The sequence below is a fragment of the Scyliorhinus canicula genome, chromosome 9, assembly GCF_902713615.1.
Source record: "Scyliorhinus canicula chromosome 9, sScyCan1.1, whole genome shotgun sequence".
NCBI lineage: Eukaryota > Metazoa > Chordata > Chondrichthyes > Carcharhiniformes > Scyliorhinidae > Scyliorhinus > Scyliorhinus canicula.
The window spans coordinates 140,366,239-140,388,519 of record NC_052154.1 but is presented as its reverse complement, the minus strand read 5'-3'; the positions used below and the strand labels follow the sequence as shown (position 1 = coordinate 140,388,519).

General features: G+C 41.3%; 1 protein-coding gene across 2 annotated transcripts; it reads left to right on the top strand.

Annotated features, from left to right (window-relative positions):
- Positions 1–2,480: 2,480 nt before the first annotated feature.
- LOC119971745 (troponin I, fast skeletal muscle-like) lies at positions 2,481–21,552 on the top strand. 2 transcript variants are annotated; one of them, XM_038807777.1, is made up of 8 exons: positions 2,481–2,642; positions 3,559–3,591; positions 5,594–5,600; positions 11,759–11,800; positions 11,898–12,029; positions 13,037–13,126; positions 18,408–18,590; positions 20,374–21,552. In XM_038807777.1, exons 2-8 carry the CDS (start codon positions 3,584–3,586, stop codon positions 20,461–20,463), a joined length of 552 nt encoding a protein of 183 aa, XP_038663705.1. In that variant the 5' UTR covers positions 2,481–2,642; positions 3,559–3,583; the 3' UTR covers positions 20,464–21,552. The 2 variants fall into 2 exon arrangements, with proteins under 2 accessions (XP_038663705.1, XP_038663704.1); XM_038807776.1 differs by having other exon boundaries at positions 2,507–2,642; positions 3,562–3,591.
- The last annotated feature ends 729 nt before the right edge of the window (positions 21,553–22,281 follow it).

Sequence of the window (22,281 nt, the reverse complement as noted above, 5' to 3'; positions counted from 1 at the left end):
GTCACGGGTGTGGCTGAGGACAGATCGGTACCGACATCGATATTGACCTACGCCACAGAGGTGAGTAACCACCGGCCACCACGCTGATGACCTGACTCACTTGAGTTGTTCATACAGGATGATGATCCTTTCCCCTCACTAACCGCTTGTTCATTCTCTTGCAGGATCCCCATCAGATGGTGCTGGCCCATCCGGTGTGCCTCCCCCTCCCTTTCTCAAAAGAACACCTCGGAGAAGAGCTCACAGCTATCATCTCTACCCTCCACCAGCTCAGAGATACACACCTCGGTGAGCGAAAGAAGTGGACAGGCTTCTGAGGCATATTTTGGTGAGCACCACACAATTACAGATGTACATCAGGTGGGGACAGGAATGCCCAGGGGAGGCAGCAGTCAGAGGTCTGCTGGATCCCAGGACCTAGCTGAGTCCCAGTCAGATGCTGAGCTTCTGGAACAGGTTTTCCCGGAGCTGATGCAGTCAATAGGGTACGGCCGTGAGATTCAGAGGGGGATGTCAGCAACACTCCAGTGGGTCCATAGCCGATTGGAGGTGTCCCAAAGGCTAAGGGCACAGGAGATGGTACCGGCAATGTGTGGCACCGACACCAACACTGCTAGGGTGGTGACCCACAGTGGAGAGCCTGGAGCTCAACATCAGCATCATGAGTGGTGGCATTGCCATGTCTGAGCGCCTCAACTCCATGTCCCAGTTGCTGGGGGACATGTCCATGACATAGCTGGACATTTCCAAGGTGCTGCGGAGCATGTCCCAGTCTCAGCTGAGCATTGCCAACTCCCTCCGGCGCATTCTCAGATGCCGAGGGAACATGTCCCAGTCTCATGCGGACCTTGCTGGGGGATTGTGGAGCATGCCCTACTCTCAGGTAGGCATAGCAGAGGCTCTCTAGAGCATGAAATGAAATGAAAATCGCTTATTGTCATAAGTAGGCTTCAATGCAGTTACTGTGAAAAGCCCCTAGTCGCCACATTCCGCCGCCTGTTCGGGGAGGCTGGTACGGGAATTGAACCGTGCTGCTTGCCTGCCTTGGTCCGCTTTAAAAGCCAGCGATTTAGCCCACTGTGCTAAACAAGCCCCATGTCCCAGTCACTGAGGATCATGTCGCACATGCAGCTGGACATTGGCGAGGCACTGCAGAGCGGGCCTGCTCACAGAGGGGCATCACCGAGGGCATCGACACCATGGTGCAAATCATAGAATCATAGAATTTACAGTGCACAAGGAAGCCATTTGGCCCATCCAGTCTGCACTGGTCCTTGAGAAGAGAACCCTACTTAAGCCCACATCTCCACACTATCCCTGTAACCCAGTAATGCCACCTAACTATGGACATGAAGGGCAATTTAGTACGGCCAATCCAACAAGCCTGCACATCTTTGGACTGTTGGAGGAAACAGGAGCACCTGGAGGAAACCCATGCAGACATGGGGAAAACGTGCAGACTCCGCACAGACAGTGAACCAAGCCGGGAATCAAACCTGGGACCTTGGAGCTATGGACCAACAGTGCTAACCACTGTGCTACCATGCCGCCCACGGTATTGGGGAGCCACCAGGGTTGGCAGAGCCAGATGACACAGGGGCATCCAGAGCTCAATCCAGCTGCCCCACTACCCTGAGGTGCCCCCAGGCTCCTATGGGCACCAATCGGGAGGAGAGAGGGCTGGAGGCCGACCCGGAGCCTCCCTACAGGGAGACGAAAGCAGTCACCAGCTCTCCCGGGCCCATCGCCCCTGTAGCGGTGCGTCTCAGAGTCAGCGTGCGGAACAGGGTGGCATTCCAGAGAAATGGGATCGACAGCTATTTTTAGCTATTAATGCCATTTCTCTTTGGGTTCTCTTGACCTTCCACCAAAATTTCAACAGAAGGTCATGAGGAACCCTGCCAGAACCTCTGGACAAAAGTACTGCTTATGTTTCTAATGTAATAAGAACACCTTACATAGTGCACAAGAATTTTTACATTAAATCTGCTTCATATGCATTGGATTTATATCCTATGCAGTGTCATGCCCAAACGATATAAGATGGCACCTCCAAAGTCTTTCAGGTCAAGACCTCATTCCAAAGTTACCCTGCCACTTTTTGTCTTGCTGTGAGGTAGAACCTATTTTACAACAACAGAAAAGGGACCACATCACTGCAACATAATGTCCTCAGAAAATTACCAGTACTATTTTTCCCTTGAACATTTTAACATGCTGCTAAGTCTTAAGAGGACAAAATAAGAATTAAAATACTCCAGATACTGGCTGATCTGTTAAATGGGCTCATCCAGGACTAAAACCATTATCACTGATAGTGCAATAGCAATTCATCCTTTGCAGTCTCTTCAAGTGAGTGAATGTTGTCACAGGTTTATTTAAAAAGTCTCCGCCGCTCACCAGTTCCTTGAAGCTGTCTTGCAGCTGGTTTATTTATACTCTAAAAGCACAGCTTGGGTATTTCTGGAGGCTGGAGTCTATTGGTCTAAGGAGAACTCATTGCCATAAAGAGAAAGCTGGGTTTTGCTGACCCATCACACAAAGCAATTTATACTGCTTGCTGTTGAAAACTGCCTGTGGCTTACTAGTCTTCACCTCGGCTCTCCAGACTCCCTGCCCTCTCTCCGTCTTCTTTGTCCCAGGTGAGCTTTAGGTTTGATTTTTCAAATCTTTTTATCCGCATTTTAGTCATCTTACCTGCTATATGTTAACATTCTCAACCTGCTGCCCTCACTTTTCACAGTTGCAAACTCATATCTTTCGTGCAACTGTTTATCAAAAATATCTGAAGCTTAACTGAGACTATCTCTGTGTGAAATAAAGCCTAATTGGTCTATGGCTGTGGTTTGATATCTCTCAGTAGATATACCCTAAATATTTGATTGGTGTGTTAATTATTTTTTCAAATGTTTTAAAACTGCCAGTTATATGATTATTCCAATTTAGGCATATTATTGCTGCTTTAAAATCTTTATTTACAATGAGGGTTCTAAAAGAATGTTGACTCTTCAAATATTCGTGCAATAAGTACATTATACATTCAACAGTTAACAGTGGCATTTTTCCTCTCTGGTCAATTGTTTTCAAAGACATAAACGTATGGAGAAGTTCTCTGGTTTTGGCAGAGAAAAAGCTTGGTTTTCTTGGTATTTGTCTTGCAGTCACTTGACACTGGTTTTCGGCTGTGCGAGATTGAAAAACGACTGACATTAAGAAACCCTTCGGCAGGCACCTGCTCCTCTTAGAGCTCTGACCAAATTTAGAAACACTTTCTCAAATTAATATCTAAATTCCACCCATTCTTCGGGATATAGTTTCTGCACGGATCATCTTTCCCTCTCGGGTCTGATTTGGAAAACTGTTAAAAGTCATCAATACTTTGACGTTGAGATTTTTTCCCCCATCTGCACGTTGGTTAATTTAGTAGCACAGGCAATGCCACCAACAGCACCATTGTACAAAAATATTGCAGTTGAGGGTATTTGCTTTGAACATTATCCATAAAATCATAATTTTTGATAAAACTATTACGTTCGTAATTCAATTGTTCTTTATTAGCAGGGCATAAAACACAACCATCAAAATGGGAGAGTGAGTATTACCTGTCATTTAAAAATATTTTATGATTGGTTTGGATTGTTTCTGCTGTAATGGGAATAAAATTGGCAAATTAATTTCAATATAGATAAGTGTGATGTAATGCATTTTGATGTGACGAATATCAGGCTGCTTTGGTAAGGGTGAGATTATTACTCATTCAAAACCAAGTTTACACTGATTTAAAATCAAGCCCTTGTAAGGATCTGAATAGGGTAAAGGAGCAAAATGATCCAGGGAGTACAAATACAGAAATTTAGAAATGTAGTAGCACTTGTTACGAAAGCCACTAAAAAAAAATCAAACCATGCACATGGATTCATTTTAGAGGGATAAAATTTAAAAGCAGAGAAGTTATGTTAAACTTGTACTGAACTTCAGTTAGACTAACTCGGAGAATGGTAATTTCCGCATTATAAGAAAGATATGGAGACATTGAAGATGGTGCAAAAAAGATTCACAGGGATGAGGCCAGAACTGAGAAGATATGCTCATCAGGAAAGACTGAATTAGCTTGGGCTTTTTTTATCCGAAAAATAAAAAAACTGAAGGGGTGACTTGTTGGAGTCCTTTAATATAATGAATGCGATTTAATGAATAAAGACCCGTTCTCGGAACAAATTGCGGGGTGTTTCCCGAAGCCTGCAGTGCCGAGAATAATCCCACTTACTAAGAGGACTTTTTTGGCGGGGGGTACTTTGGGGGTTTTTTGTGGGGGGCACTGCGGTGAGCGTTCTGCTGAAGCCGCACTTACACCGCTTCTTGCACTGGCAAAGAGATCGGGGCACCATTTTTTAAAAATGCCATCTAGGTCTCTCGACTCCCATTGTGGCCTGCAGACCCCCTCCCCACAACACCCCAATTTAACGATTAGGAGGTCCTTATGCGCCCTCACCCCTCACTCCACCTCATAAGGGCAGGGCACCGATCCCCGACATGGGCAACTTGCCACCTAGGCACCTTGGCACGGCCAGCTTGGCAACCTGGCCCATCATTCTAGCAGTGCCAAGATGCCTGGGTGGCATCGGGGTGCCCAATGTACCACCTTTCCCAGAGGCCGACCACCCACAAGGCGTCCCGAGCGTCATACGTCTTGCAAATGGCCTGTCGCGAGATTTAATGGCTTTGTTGCTTCATCGAGTTGGCCGCAACAAGGCTGTTTAATAGCACCCAATGAAAATTTTGACAGAGAATTCTTGTGGAGTTAACCAAAGGGGTGGCATGGTGGTACAGTGGTGAACACTGCTGCCTCACAGCATCAGGGACCCAGGTTAAATTCCGGCCTTGGGTGACTGTGGAATTTATACGGTCTACCCATGTCTGCATGAGCTTCCGTGTGCTCCGGTTTCCTCCCACAGTCCAATGAAATGCCAGTTAGTTGGATTGGCCATGTTAAATTGCCCCTTAGAGTCCAGAAATGTGCAGGTTAGGTGGGGTTGTGGGGCTACGGGGATGGAGCGGGCGAGTGGGCCCAGATAAATTGGTTTTACAGAGGATCAGTGATGACTCGATGGACCGAATGGCTTCCTTCTGCACTGTAGGGATTCTATGAAATATAAAGTATAATGTAGTCATGAATAATTTCAGTAAGAAATTCAGGAGTATCACCTGGGCAAAAGAATAGTAAAAATATGGACATACTAATATAAGATGCAGTTGAGGTGAGTAACGACAAGCTAGATAAACACATGAGTGGAAAAGCAATAGAATGATAGGCTGATAGGGTTAGATAAAGGAATAGAAAGATAGGTTGATAGGGTTAGATGAAGGATAGGGTTAGATAAAGTAGGGTAGGAGGAAACTCATGTGCAACACAAACAAGTTAGGCCAAATGGTCTATTATGTGGGGCCTATATAACTGTATATAATATTTAGTTATGATTACACATTCCTGGTTACTTTTTCTGATTCCCATTAATTTTGTGTTAAGAAGTAATGACTTGCGGAGAATTTGAACTCAGTCTGGATTCTAATAAATTATTATTTTCCTTTACAGTGATGAGGTATGCTGTTCGGTGTTAATCTCTGGGTAAAGTGTTTGTGACTGCATGTGTTGGAATTAATGTAATAGCATGCATAATTTAAAGATCGCACTCACTGTGCAGCCCAAACCATTTCACAATAGTGTTCTGTGTTCCAATATAGTGTCAATAGCGCTATCATTAAAATATCTGTAAAACCTAATGCTAACTGTGAAATATTCTGCATGCTCCCATGCAAAGCAATCTTTCCCCATTGTGGTAAAGTAAAATAGTAAGCACGTGTAATGGTTGAACTTTATCCACTTGACCTATGAGAACAGTTATGGACAATTACACTCAAAACTCGGGCTGTGTCTGGAGCTACATAATGCACAGATGAAGTTATGTTAGTTTGCCAGTGGACATGGCAATGATAACGAGAATTGGAGCTGATGAGTTACAAGTAACACATATCGGAGTGTACAACAGCAAAATATTACAGGTGTTGAAAATCTGAAATAATAACAGAAAATGTTGGAAACATTCAACAGATCTGGCAGTATCTGTGCAGAGAGAAACATTTCAGGTTGATAATCTTTCATTAGATTTTCTTTAATGCACATCTGAAATGAAGGATGGGCTTTTCACTCCATTTCCGCCCCCCCGTCTCTTTAAGGTGACGACTGATACTCAGTTATAGACCTTGGGCCACTGCTAGTTTTTTGTTACTTGACAAAGAAAGATAATGGGCGCGATTTTCCAGGTCTATTTTCAGGGGACACAAATCTTGGTGTGGTTGCTAAGCTCACGGGAGGGCCATTAGGGGATGTGTGCCGGGGAGGTCGGGGAGGTCGTGGTTTTGGATCTTCCTGTCTACAACAGGTGACATGATTTTGCATCGATTAAAATACAATTAAACGGCTTTATGCTACAGCGTCTGTCAACTTGGGGTGCCCCCACCTCCTCCCCCCTGGCAACGTGAAGTCAGGATGGCGCGAATCACTACTGGTTTCAGAAAACTAAAACCAATCGTGATGACCACGCTAGGGGTGCGGGGCTGACTGGAGGCCCCAGGGTTGAAGGCTGAGTCTGAGCATTTTCCCTGGCACCCTGACACTGCCCCTTGGCACTTCCCCAACATTAGGGGCACTGCCAGAGGAGTAACCACCCCTGTCTGTGTGGTGGGAGGGATAGGGATGCGCGCCGCCGAATGTGTGAAGTGGGGGGAGAGGGTGGAGAGTGCCCTCTTATACTTCCGTGGTGGTGATGATGGAGGAGTTTGCATCAAAGCTTGTTGTGGGGGGAGTGTCCTCTATAGCCATTAGGCTATTAAACTATAGCCATAAAATTATGACCATTGCTGTTCTGTACTACATATTGCAGTATTGTTCAGGAGTCAGCAAACAGGAATACCAATCCTCACTGATTTTACTTCTCCCATCAGCTCAGTTCAGTGGCCACATTGTTACCTCAGCCTTAGCTTCTTCTTTTTATCACTTTCAGATATTTTTTATGGTAATTTATTTGGAATTTCCGACTCATTTCCTAACTAATTATTTGGACTGCGTATCTGACAATGTAAATAAGGTTTATTCTGTATTGTGGGAGAACAATGAGCGATGGTAACAAAGGGCAAGAGAATAATTATACAGAAAGCCTTGCTGGAAGAGGGTTGATGGATGCTATGTTCTTAAATGGACATACACAGTTACTAATCAAAATGAGGCTCAAATAATTGGTCCTGATTATGGGGAGAAAATGTTCTGTCGCTATTAATGTTGAGGGAAGGGTGTAAGGATTTGCTTGGTCTTACTTAAGCTTAAATGTTACAATAAAATTATACAATTTTAAAGGAGTGCAGGAACAGAGACATATGGGTTCATGTACACAAATCTTTGAAGGTGGCAGGCCAAGTTAATTAGACTGTTAAGAAAGCAGGTATAGAGTACAAAAGCAAGGAAAATATGGTTTATTTTTAAATCATTATTGTGCAGTGTGTTCAATTCTGTTCTCTCAGTGATTCATTGCCCCTCAAGTTAATCATATAAGCCAGCTCACATAACTTTAAAAGCATTTCCAACTTTTTGAACAAACTCATAAATACCACATGTGAGTGCTTTTTCCTCTGCTGTCACCAATATTCTGGTGTGTTCCTCTGGATCAATGCGGCAGATTCCACAACACTGGGAAAATTAAATAAAGCCGAAGAATTCAGTTAATATATATCAGGATTTCCACTGGTTGCTAACTGCACACTCTTTGTTTACTGGTTGTATGAAGCTGTGTGGAAGGGCAACTCATACAAATATTTTACTGACACAATGAACCATCCATTATTGTATCATTACAGGCAGACTGACCAGACTTCATTTAAGTTCAAAAAGCTGATTGCAAATAACCATCAGGATCAATCTTTAGCTAGTTTGCCCATGTCATAAAGTGACCTTACAATAGAGTCACCCATGGTTTGGGGACAATATCAGCTGTGGAGCATCTCAAGATCATTAAATATATATATATTTATTAAACAAATTTCTCAATAGCTCAATGTGTAATGGCACGGCTCAATGTGAAATAGGCCCATTCAGTACAGAACGGCCTGAGGTTTGATCCTCGTTCTGTACTGATTTAATTGTTGGATTTTGATAGGAATGCTTTGAATGCCCTGAATTTTCAGCCTACTCAGTCTGCCAAGATTATTCACACAAATTATTTCTCATGAAAAATCATTCAACATCCTATATATTTTGTCCGACATATTTTTTGCCTCTTTATTTTTTGTCTTTATTTCTTACCTGGAGATAGCACCCCATAATAAGGTATGGTACCACAAGCGGCAGTCAGTCTCCAAATGCTAAAGTGACCTTAACCACACCCTCAAAACGATTTTGATTTCATTTGATTTATTATTGTCACATGTATTAGTATACAGTGAAAAGTATTGTTTCTTGCTTGCTGTACAAACAATGCATACCATACATAAGGAAGGAAGGAGAGACTGCACAATTATAGCAAGGTGTAGAGAAAAAGATCAACTTAATACGAGGTAGGTCCATTCAAAAGTCTGATGGCAGTAGGGAAGAAGCTGTTCTTGAGTCGGTTGGTACATGACCTCAAACTTTGGTATCTTTTTCCTGATGGAAGGAGGTGGAAGAGAGTATGTCTGGGGTGGGTGGGGTCCTTAATTATGCTGGCTGCCTTTCCGAGGCAGCGGGAATTATAGATAGAGTCAATGGATGGGAGGCTGGTTTGTGTGATGGACTGGGCTAAATTCATGACCTGTGTTCTTGGGCAGAGCAGGCTCCATACCAATTTGGACATTCCTTACTTCTGCAAAATAAATATTCTGAAAGTGGAATAAATCTACTTCTGCTTCCTTGGCAGTACAGAAGTTGGGTATTGTTAAAGAAGCAAGAAGACAAGTTGACTCCAACTTGTCGAGGCCATGGAGAATGCACGAGGGACCTGTTGTTCACACATGTTTTTGTTTGTTTCAAAAAAGACGCAATGCCTGGACTTGCTTTCTCATGTCTCAACCAATCAGCACTCTTCTTCTCATGCAGAATAAATTGTTGTTTCCTTTGAAATTTGGCATTCTTGCATCTGTCCTGATGACTACAAGATGAAAAGCTGCAACAGAAATACTCAAGTTTACTTCACCTTTACGTCAAAACATTGATTTATATAAGGACCCTTTCATTGAAGTTATGTGGACTCTAATTAGTTACAAGAAAAATTAGAGCTAGGAGACTCCAAATGTGTTAAGAGTTCCTCAAAGTAGAGTCCAATAGTCTGCTGTGCCAGCTGCTTGTGGTTACAACTTTACCAGGATGTCCAGATCTCAGGGAGCTTCAGGAATGTGAGGGGTACATATGAAGAGATCAATGTGTCCAACTTCAAAGAAAACAGTTTAATTGAAAACAAAGGCAGAGGAGGGCATTACCGTGCGTAATAAATAGATGGATAGAACACTACTTGAGTTGTACTTCAGGGAAAACACCAGCACTGAGGAAAATTTAGACACCATAGAGGGCCTGCCTGTTCCCATGTCTACAAAACCACAGTGGAGGAACTTAGTAAACCCATATTTGCCATTGGCAAAGCTTTTGGTGCTGTACTGCCTGAACTCATTGAGCATGGGAAACTGGCATTCCTCCAGCATCTGCGTGAACTTCTCTACCTCTGCTGGAGAGAGTGGGCAGTGACCCAGGATCTGTTGATGCAAAGATTGTGATCCTGTACAAAACCAAGTGCCACATTCCAGTAACTATTGAGGCGTCTCACTGCTCAGCATCACGGGAAAAGTATTTAGCCTTATTGTCCTTGTCAGACCAGATCTCAGCTGAACGCATCTATCCCGAATACCATCAGCAACGATTCCATTAAACCAATGACATCTGCGCTGATACAACCACAGTCATCAGATGGATGAAAGCCGGATACCCAAAGATCTTTTAATAATAATAATAATAATCTTTATTAGTGTCACAAATAGGCTTACATTAACTCTGCAATGAAGTTACTGTTAAAATCACCTAGATGATTTGATTTGATTTGATTTATTGTCACATGTACTGAAATACAGGGAAAAGTATTTTCTGCGGCCGAGGGAACATACACATAACTCACATAATAGACAAAAAGAATAATGAACAGAGAACAAATGGTACATCAACAAACAGTGATTGGTTACAGTGCGGAACAAGGGGCCAAACAAAGCAAATACATGAGCAACAGCAGCGCAGGACATCGTGAATAGTATTCTTACAGGGAACAGATCAGTCCGAGGGGGAGTCGTTGAGGAATCTTGTAGCTGTGGGGAAGAAACTGTTTCTATGTCTGTATGTGCGGGTCTTCAGACATCTGTACCTATAGTCGCCACATTCCGGCGCCTGTTCAGATACTGAGTGAGAATTCAGAATGTCCAATTCACCTAACAAGCACGTCTTTTGGGACTTGTGGGAAGAAACTGGAGCACCCGGAGGAAACCCACGCAGACACAGGGAGAACGTGCAGACTCCGCACAGACCCAAGGCAGTTATCGAATTCGGATCCCTGGCGCTGTGAAGCGACAGTGATAACTACTATGCCACCGTGCCGCCCGTAAAAAAATGGTGAATTGTCCACTGGGTCACAATGTCCATACCTCCACCACAAGGACACCTACAAGCAAGATATAAAGATTGTGGATATTGACAACAACACTGGGAGACAGTTGCTGATGGCCATGACCTCTGGAGACTAACTGTTTGGAGGGACATTGGAAGAGCGAGGCTCCTAAGTCACAGAAGGTGATGCCTAATATAGAGTTAATCACCAAGGCTCAAACTGTAGTCTCATGAGATACAAGACTGCCACAATTTATATATGTGTATATTAGACATTAGTAACAGACCAAGCCTACTTAATAAATTATTGCCCTGCAATCATTTCTGAGTACCTATTCTTTTCTGAGTTGTTGAATGAGTCTTCAGAAGATCTTTCCTCCATTTTGATAATATAGTTTCTGAAATTCTTCCATGTTGTTAAATGCAAGCTATTACGTGCATCAAGGAGCAACAGTCAATCAACTATACACTTTTTAAATTTAATCTGAGGATGTGGTGTCACTGGCAATGCCACCATTTATTGCCCATCCCTAGCTTCCTTTAGTTCTTCAGTCTTTTTTGACAATACAACAATTTTCTGGATACTTTAACTGGTATCAGTCCTGTGTTCCATTGTTTTCAACTGAGCTTATATTCTCATGGGGAAATTTGAAATCATACCAATTTAGTCATTTTAACAACTAAATTGAATTGACTAAAAGTGCTTTGGCTGCTTCACTGGTGGCAGAACACAAGGTTTGGACGGACAATCAAAGCTCAGCAGCCCATAAAAAGATCCTTAAGTCACAAGAATATGGGTCAGTCCAATTTTCTTTTAAATGGAAAACAATTAGTGAAATAGTAAGTCTGGGGGAAAAAAAATGACAGAAGACGAAATGAGTCAGGAGGTTGGGTAACATCAAGTGTGAGTTTTCAAATAGTATGGGTGGTGGAGAAAAGTTTGTTGGAACTTAATTCAGAGATCAATTAATGAACTGGAAGTTATTGCACACTGACAGCATGGTATTTTGGTCTGCCAACTATTTGAATTAATCTGCATTTAACTCACATTGCAAAACCTTCTTTCCTTTCTCTGATTCTGGATCACGACAGAAAAAATCCAAGATGACCTCTGCCCGCAGAATGCATCTGAAGGTAACTTTGCAGTCTTTCATGCTATTTGCTTTATAAGGATTGTCATGCTAATTATCTGAATGGGTTTCCATTGAACTCATGGCTTCATACATTTCAGAGTTTATTGCTCTCTCTTGCCAAAACTGCAATTGAGAAGGAAGAGGCAGATCGGATAGCGGAGAAGGAGAGGTATATGGCAGAACATTGCGGAGACCTGCATGCTTCTGGACTTTCAATGGCAGAATTACAGGTTATTTTAACATCATTTTCTGAAAAAGCAAACTTATTCTCTTTGTTCTGAAAGGCTCGCAGCTTATAGAACTGAAAGATCTTAGACCAGGGAGCTATGATCAAGATACATTGGCCAGGGTAATGTAGAAGGGAGTTTTCAATCCGCTGGTTTGGGCAGTAATCTGTGCTCTCATTGAGAAAAGGGGGTCATTTCAAAATGGACCCAAAACCACGATTTGCTAAACAAATGTATTTTAAGAGGGTGGCTTCCCACATGCCCTTAAAACCTTGTTCTCATTCACAACCAAGTGACCTGACTGGTAAAATGTAATACTATAGTTTACAGATCACAACCATCACTTTGAATAAAGTTTGGAAAATATGCTTAACTTCAGTGAGAATTGGTGCAAACAACTTGTTTCTGGTCCACTTCTGGGAAAGTTACAGTGATATTGCAACAATACCTCTGAAGAAATCGAGGCCCAATAAGTAAATTCATCTCCTTCATTTTGACATCTTGTAGATTCCTCTAATTCTACTTGTCAATGGAAGGATTCAAACAGGACTTCCTAAATGAGCGCTACTGTTCCATCCAATGCAGCTGCCTTTTGACAATTCCAATAAGAATGATGGTGTGTGTGGTGAATCACAATCTAGTAATTCACACTGTGTTATATTGTATGTGTTGTGTTCTTGTAAGCTCAGTATACGAGCAGTTGCGCGGCTCTGCCCATAGGGGGAGATGAGGAGTTTGTACTGGGCACCACCCTTGGCTCCGCCCATGGTTCCGCCCATGGCCCCTCCCACTAACCGGAAGTATAAAGCTTTGCAGTCGTGAGTCTGCCTGCCAGTTCATCTCGTCGCAGGCAGGCTCTGTTGTAAGACTATTAAAACCACTATTCCAACCACGTGTCTAATGAATTGATGGTCACATCAGTGTGCTTTAAATGCACTGTGGTTGCAGAATGCAAAAGTAAAGCCCAGTGTCTTCACAATGTTGAAATATCTCACTATCTGTCTCAACAGGAATTATGCAAAAAACTTCATGGTCAGATAGAAGCTGTTGATGAGGAGAGATATGACATGGAATCCAAAGTTAATAAGAGCACCAAAGAGGTAATGGTCACCTTTATCAGCATCCCCTAGGATCAACTTCACTATATTTGGTTCTGTTTTGGAGAAACATTTTAGACTGATGGCAAGTACTGATAGCAAAATGTCTTTCTAACCACTTTATAGAAAAGATTCTGAACTTTTAAACCTGTGCCCATCTTAAAGCATCATGTGAAATAGCTGTAAAGTAATGCATTAATACTGGAACCAAGAGCAGGATAAAAGGAGACAAGAAAGTTAACCAATGGATGACAATCTTGATGTACTCCTCTTTGGACATGAAATTAGCCAATGCCAATAGTACAAAATGGATGAATAATGAATTATCAGTTCACTTCACATTGCACTCAATTTTATTTTCCACTGAAGTTGCCACTGATTCACTGTCCTATTTTGCACCACTGTCATTAATCAATGCACTTAAATATGAAGAGTTAAATGAAAACCAGCCATTCATCTCTTTAATCTCACTTCCTTCACAAGACAACGGATGATCTACTCAATGATGGATGTAATCCCAGCCACTTAATCTGCACAAATACTTGTTGACTTCTCAAATGTAATCAAGTAAAACACAATATTCTATATTTCCACACCTCTCCACCATAAAACTGCCACTCAAACACTTCTCATTCCTCTTCCACCAATTGATCTTACAAACAGGTGAACCAATGGTGTGGGTTTTTCTCTTCATTGCACCTGAGGAGTTCTCATTTCCTGGAACATCAAAGAGGAAGTGAGGTTGGTGCCCCACTGCAGGTGCAGGTCCAACGCACTAGTGTGGATGGGCAGCAATCCCAACTTCACTCATTGGGTGACTAATCAGATGAGCTCTCCAGGAACTCTGGTAATGAATGTACAGCAAAACTTTGCACAAACTAAAGCGATGGCAGGAGCAAAGTAGAGTTTAGGCCACAATCAGACCAACAACATTATTACAAAGTAGAGGAGGCTTGATGGGCCAAATGGTCTACTCCTGCTCCTATTTCTTATGAAGCTATAATATCAAATGCAGCAACCAAGAGTTCAGGTCTGCAGCTTCACTCATTTGCTTGCTCCTCAATCCCAGTGTAAAGCTCCACATGAGCAGTCCTGTGCCTAGAGACAGTTGTACCATGTATACGTTCAAGCCCAGGGATAGAGTCCTTTCCTCACAGGTACAGTGCACCTTTGACATACCACATCAGTTAGCTATCTAACAGAAGCTGGGAGGAAACTGGAACCTCTGCTTTTCCAAGTATCAATCTTTATTTCAACCTATCTCTGCAATATTAATATTGTCCCCAATAAGACACTTAGTTACTTTCTGGTGTTGCAGTTTTGCCTTTATTTATTATGTTAATAATTCACAGGTCTTGTAGTTAAAAAATCAATTGCAATTTTCAAACTTTAATGTACAAAATAGGCTCCATCAACATTGGCATAAGACTAGTATCTTAAGTATATCAAATAAATGTTGGTAAGCATCCCAGAAATATTATGTCATCACTGAGCATGTGCGCTGTTAAATTGTCTTCCAGATACATTGGCATTGTAAACGATGCCATGAAGGCATACCACTGATCCTTTATTGAGGTCAGATACAAAACCAATTATGTGACTCAGCCTAATTTCTTTAAAGAAGCATTTATTCTTTTTGAAATATTTGTGTTTTCTTATGCCCCCTATAATATCCCTGCTAGGGAGACAGGCATGTTTCTTATCTTCAGATCTCTTCCAACGTTACTCAAAAATGTCCTGCTGACAATTCATCTGGTTTCTATGGGAAATTTATGTCCTTAGCTCTGCAACTTTTCCAACTGTCCAACCAAGCTCCATATAATGCAATGCTTCAGTGTACTGTTCTGCCACAGAACAGTTAACCAAAGTACATGTGAAGAGAGAATGTGCAACTTTGTTGGTAGAAATTAAACCGAACACACGTTTGGCGTCCCATGTGAAAGTCAGGAGAATATTTCATTTCTGTGGAATCAAACTCAAATCTGCATCGTGAAGACCATAGGGAGAGATTTTTTACTCACTCAAAATCCATTCACTTACACAGAGTTCAAATTGGATCCATCCATATCTTCATGGATGCCTTTTCTCCGAGGCTTAAATTAAAAGGTTGTATTATGGTGTAATATTTTCTTTTACTTTACAAAAGGTTAGGGTTTGATTAGTGCTATTGTCAAATCTTATGCCATTCTGAATGTATTAGAAAATATAGTGGCATCAAAATTAGTCTGGGCCTGAACAGATGCCTGAGTTGTACTTCCAGAGGCAGCTAAGAATAATTGGGTAGCTGATTATAGGAGGTAATGGAAGGGGTGCAGGCCCATCACAAGGATTGTCAAGTTGGGGGTAGCACTCTGCTTGTCCTTGCTTCATAGAAAGGGCTATTGGATTAGAATCTAAATATTAACTTTTAATTGGCATCCACCTAGGCCACTGGAGAACACTAAACAGGGCAGGCTGAATTGTCATGTGAGTGTCCCTTTAAGAAAGGTTTTTGTCTTATCACATGGCTTCAGTGATGTCATTATGTGGGTGGAGCTGGGCTGTGGCTGTGTGAGGTGCTTTGGTTTCATTTTCAGTTTGGTTGCTGTGGACTCAAGGAGAAAGAAGCGTTCCCTGTCCTTCTATATTTTCATTTTAAAAACTGTTCCAGAAGTAAACAAGTTGTGGCTACGTGCTTTGGTAACTTAAAAGCCAGTCTCATTCAAGTGAGAATGCAGAGTGCTGGGCAACGCCCTTGAGTAAAGGTTTTTGGTTTAGTGGATTTTGTTTTTGAATTGGAACAGTTAAGGGGGAATTCATTATGTGTTATACATAGATTGTTGTAGTTGGGTGGTGTCTTTATGTTTGTAATTGATTTTAAAAAATTCTTACTGTGTGTTATATATATATGTTAACTAAGTTCTTAGAATAAAGCTTGTTTTGATTAAAGTTTCTGGGAAGGCTGATGAATCACACCTGATGGAAAGGCTCTTGTGCTCATCCTAGCCAAATTTAAAATAAACGTTGCTGGTCACGTGAACTCCATAATATACTTTGGAGTTTCTATGCCCTGGCCCATAACAAAATGACAGCCTGGCAAGTGGGCAACAACCTTTACAGAGGGGTCATTGAACATATTTTATGCCCACCATTAAAATGGTCCGATTCCTATTTTAGATGGTTTCCTGGAATGCCTAAAAATGGGTCTGACAAAATTAACAGATCGGATGCAGGCTGTCCCACTGCTAAATTGATATTTTCTGCATTTGTTTACACCTAATAAACACATTCCAATTTCTAGCCTGTCGAATATATTATACTCATTTGGAGCTATGAATTTAGGACAAATAGTATCAAACATGTCCCAGTGAAGTAGAGCACTGGAGAACAGAGACAGAAGCACTTCTGATATTTGCACATTCCTCACCTGTTAACATACCTAATATTATGAAAATCACTTCCACAAAGAAACAAGGATTACAATGATGTAACTAAATGCCCATAATTGCTCTTGCCACTGCAATGTTGCAAGCAATCTTGTCAAATAAACCATACTGCAACGCATAACAGATTCATGTTGACCTCTAATTTAACATTATTATTAATGAACATCAGTAGAGTTCTGCTGCAGATAAACAGAAAGCTAAGAGTTATCAATGAAAAAGTATCTACTAAATAGGTTGTATGTTTCCAGTATGATCTCGGAAGTTGCATTTTCTCTAAGCAGGGCATATTAACAATTTCAATTTCACACAGGAAGAATGCTTGGTGTGAGCTGGCATGACATGAAGCTTAATGTATCTCCTTGTTGAACATTCATCATTGAAGGGATAGAGCCTTTAAGGGTCCATTGAAGGCTTGGATTTCTACTGGGCAACATGTTTGTGGGAGATTAGTACACACATTTTATGGGTAAAAGTAAGATTAAAAGTCCACAATGCTACAAACATTTTTTTTTTGATTGTTAAAATAAAAGATTAAGATGAACTAAATCAGGAAGTAGTCCAGGTAATTAGATTATATGTTAACCTTGGGTTGTAGATTTAGAATTACAAGAACAGGAGTAGATCATGCAGCATCTCATAACTGTTCTGTCCTTCATTTTGAATATAATTGATCTATACGTTAACTGCATTTACTATCTTAGTTCTGGAACCGACCTTGCCAACCGAATACCTATCAATTCCAGCTTTTAAATTTTCAACAGCTTTCTGGGGGAGAGTTCTAGATCTTTGGATTTCCACTGCCCACTGTATATAAAGTGCTTTTTCATATCATCCCCGAAAGGCTGTTATCAATTTAAGTTAATGCCCCTATGCCCTGGATGCTCACAACAGAGAAAATATCTAGCTACCCTATCAAGGCCTTTGATCATCGTTTGCATTTTAAATAAATTCACTCTCTTAATCTCTTATATTCAAGGGATTAAAAGCTAGTCTATGTAAACTTTCCTCAAATTTAGTCCTTTTAGCCCTGGTATAATTTTGTTGAGACCATGCTGCACCCACTCCAGAACAAATGTATCCTTCCTGAGGTGTGATGACTGGAACTGAATGTAGTGCTCCAGGTGGAATCTCACTAGAGCTCTACTGTATAACTGTAACATAACTTCCATGATTGTATCCAACCCTCTTGAGAAAAGGACCATGAGCTTCCTTAATTAGAAATTTACAAATTTCCACCAACTGTTTATTCTTCCTGCCAAAGTAAACAACTGCACATTTTCCCACAATATATTCCATTTGCCAGATATTTTCCCAATCACTCTGTATCTGTCTGCAACCTCCTTATATCCTCTTCATAACATACTTTCCTACCTATTTTAGTGTGAGCTGAAAATGTACCATACCATTGCTCCCCTCATCTAAGTCATTGATATAAATTGTAAAAAGTTGAGGCCCCAACACAGATTCCTGCAGGCTCTATTTGTCACATCCTGCCAGTCAGAAAAAGACTCATTTATGCATACTCTATGTTCTTATATTCATGCAAATATGTGACCCCACATCATGAGCTTTAATTTCTGCAATAACATTTGATGTGGCATGTTTACAATAAGTCATAGTTATATAGTGCATTTAGCAGAAGTCCCAAGGCACTTCTCAGGAACATTATAAAACAAAGTATGACAGTGAGCCACCTGAATAAATATTCGATCAGATGACCAAATATTAGTTAAAGAGCTAGGCTTTGAGGAATATCTTCAAGAAAGAAAGCCAGGTCATGAAGCAGAGTTGTTTTGGAAAGGAATTCCAGAGTTTGGGGCCTATGTAAATGTTGATGCTTCACTCCGTCAATGTTGTAGATTGATGACCTGAACTTGAAAGTCTTTGACCTGAAAGGCAAGTTCAAGAGACCACCACTCAAGAGAGTCCGTATGTCTGCTGATGCTATGCTACGCGCTCTGCTGGGCTCCAAACACAAGGTGTCCATGGACTTGAGAGCCAACCTGAAGCAAGTAAAGAAAGAGGACACTGAGAAGGAGAAGGTAAGGTGAAATTCCGGAAAACTGTGGCTAAAATTTTAATTCTCCCTTTGATCAATTATTTTTGAAACAAAGTTTCCTTAGCCTGACTGTGGTATTACAACCGCTAGTTTAAGGTACTTAGGCCATAAGACCATAAAGCATGGGAGTAGAATTAGGACATTCAGCCCATCGAGTCTGCTCTGCTATTCAAGGACGGCTGATATGTTTCTCATCCTCATTCTCCTGCCTTCTCTTCATAATCTCTGATCCCCTTATTATTCAAGAACCTATATATCTCTGTCTTAAAGGCACTCTGTGACTTGACCTCACTTGGGTTGAAATATCTGATCTCATAGGTTCAAACTCATTTGTTCTCAAATGATATACTTTATGGATGCAGTATCTCCATTTTCACTTGTTCAATTAAATATTTATTTCCCTGTGGATTCCTTCCTTTAGACACCCCTCATCTTCCCCAACCACTTGTTCTCTGAAGCCTATATCAAGAATACAAAAAGGATTGTGGAAATAACCATCTTCAACAAAAGAGCCCGAGCAAAACTGATGTCAGTGAGAATCAGGGGGAAAACTCTTCACTAGTTGGAGTCTTTCCCAGCACAAATGAAGATCATTGTGGTTGTTGGAGGTTAATCATTCAGTCCCAGGACACCACTGCAGGAATTCCTCAGGGTAGTGTCCTTGGCCCAACCATCTTTAGCTGCTTCATCAGTGACCTTTCCTCCATCAGAAGGTCAGAAATGGAGATGTTCGCTAATGTTTGCACAATGTTCAGTACTATGTGCAACTCCTCAAATCCTGAAGCAGTCCATGTCTAAATGTGGCAAGACCTGGACAATATCCAGGCTTAGGCTGATAAGTGAAGAGTAACATTCATGCCACACAAGTGCCAGGCAATGACCATCTCCAACGAGAGAGAACAAAACCACTTCCCCTTGATATTCAGTGGCATTATCATCACTGAATCCCCCTCCATCAGCATCCCAGGGTTTACAATTGAGCACAAGTTGAACTGGACTAGTCATATAAATACTATGACTATTAAAACAAATTAAGATGCCACAGCACTTGTTCCATGATTTTTAAAAGCACGATTGAACCTCGCTGTCGGGAATTCACCCCCGTGGAGGCGGAGCATTGCGGAGGTCCCAGAGAATACCGGGTCAGGCCCGCTAATGATATGCCAATGGTGTTTACTGCATGTGCATTCTGGAACACATTCATGCCACTGTTGAGGCACCGCAGAATTGCGATCTGGCGTGAAACCAGCGCCCACCACAATTTTGGGGTCAAAACCGATTCTCTGCCCAATTGCGTTTCCCGATTCCGGCAGCAGTCGACGGAGAATCCCACCTGTTGTCTTTCTTGATGTATGCGGCTAGGAAGTAACTATCAGCTGGTCAGTTTAACAGGAGAACAACAATTCCAAGCCTAATGCGACCTCAGGTGGCATCCAAGCAATTCTCAGCAGGGATCACTGAGTACCTATGAGGATCTATAGAGAGAGCTGCTTTTGTGTTGTCCCTTTGTGCCTTGGATGAAGTTACCGAATACAACAAAGACAGAGAATGATTCCTGAGGTCATTGTAGCCTGTAAGTTTCAGTTTCACATGGCCGTTTAACATGTGAGAAAACCTGGAAACTGGGATTAAATAATTACTATGCACTGTGCATTCATATTGGGTGTTTGTTCAGTTTCTGAAAGACCTGGGGACAGACAAGCCCAGCCACAGCTTGGGTCAATGTTTTACTGAAACTTAAATTTCACAAATTACTCACCCTGCAGGATCTGCGTGATGTTGGAGACTGGCGTAAGAATATTGAAGAAAAGGCTGGCATGGAAGGCAGAAAGAAGATGTTTGAGGGCGCTGAATAAAATTTGTCACCATGAAACCAAATGCTGTATTAGCTCTAATATTTGTAATAAAATATATGTAGGTCAACACTCGCATTAATATTGGAAATATGTTGTGCTGATTTAGTTAGTCGCATTTGGAATGACAAGGTAACACAGCTATTGGAATGAAGGAGCTGGGATTTAGATTAAATTCAATCCATCTTTTGACTGCTTGATACCACATCATAATTTGCTGGAGCTGGGCATTGGTTAGGCTTACCTTTGCTCATTTCATCCTAACAATATCTTATGCCCCATATTATTGAAAGACAAAGCTGATCAGGTTGCTGCGAGACAGACTTTTTGAACAATGCAAACTCTTTAATCGGACGAGTTAACCAATCGGATAAAAGGTTGTGAAATTAACAATGCAAGGACCGAGGAGGAAATGTATGTGAGAGCAGGACCATTCAATGCCAAATCGCAAATAGAAAGAGAAGTAAAGAGAGGGAAAGTAAGAACAGATTAAGAGAGGGAAAATAAAAGAGATAGAAAGGAAAGTTTAAAAATAAATTTTAATTGTGTTCTCCGACAATAATAAAACCTGAGGGAATAATACTTCATACTTACATTAGTTAATGTTCTGTGCCAAAGAGATTGCTTGACAGTAATCAATATTTTTCATGTGTTTAAGGGGTGCTTAGACTGAAATGAACAAGGTTTAAATAATTGTGGTGAGTTTAGTTCATATCTACTACGCAAATAAAGAAACTTCACACGATTCAATACAATTCAATGCTGAGCCAAATAACAAGGCATCATTTTCCTGAAGCTAATGATGGAGCAGCACATTTCTGGCAACAATTGTGGAAATTCCATATTTCCCCCACACCTGAAGTTGCTGTACAATTCACTAATAAATAACAAGTGGTCATTAGCCTCACTGTTAATTTGACAGCGAACGATGGCCCATCCTATATCTTCATGCAGCCCAATTATATGTTAAGTACTCAATAAGGAATGGCAAAAAGAAAAATAAGTGGTTATCAATTGTAAGAACATTTATTTTATGATTTATGTACTACACATCTAAAGTTACAGTGTAAATAAATTCTTGAATGCAGGGTTGATTTTTGTAACCATGAGTATTCTGACGCTTCTTTTGGTCACCTCGACTGTTGGACAATCATGCGCATTCATAGTGAAGTCTTTCAGCATCTTTCCACAATGTTCCCAATGCTGGTAACGGAGTCTGCTTTTTGTCAGTAGTAGGAGGTTATTTTGGCCACAGGGTGTCTTGCAGAAGGCTGCACTGTCAAAATAATATCATGGCCTTTCATGTCAGAACCTCATTTTCAGCCATGGTGCCCAGTTATCAAATTTTCACCATCGAGGCATTCAGGGGTCCCAGCTGCTATATCCTGTTTGCCGTCCCACCACTTTAAGGATGTACAATTGTGGGGTAGAGCTAGGTGACTCTCCATAGGGGCAGAGAGAGGGTAGCAATAAGAGAAAGTCAGCATTTGGAAGGATAATATTCTGGCTGAAAATATCCTTGATCTCCTTGAAAATTGTTACAAATAAAGTAGATGATAACGTTCCTGTGATATCATTTCAGGAGGCATCTGATAATATTGATAAAGTTGCATGGATCTAATGCAGTATTTGCCACTGAATAAAACACAGTCAATGGCTAGTACTTGTGGCTACATTGATTGGAGACCCATCGGAGTCGGTGATTGCACTCTTATTGTTTCTTAAATAGCCTGATTAAACTAATAATAACCTGGACAGATTTGCTAATGATGAAAAAGATAGGTAGGACTATAGAGACAGTGAAAGCTTTTTGATCTCTTG

Excerpts from the sequence above, each read along its gene's own strand:
- LOC119971745 (XM_038807777.1), top strand. Across the intron at positions 11,801-11,897 it reads CCCGCAGAATGCATCTGAAG|AGTTTATTGCTCTCTCTTGC; the intron begins GTAACTTTGCAG and ends CATACATTTCAG. Across the intron at positions 12,030-13,036 it reads TTTCAATGGCAGAATTACAG|GAATTATGCAAAAAACTTCA; the intron begins GTTATTTTAACA and ends CTGTCTCAACAG.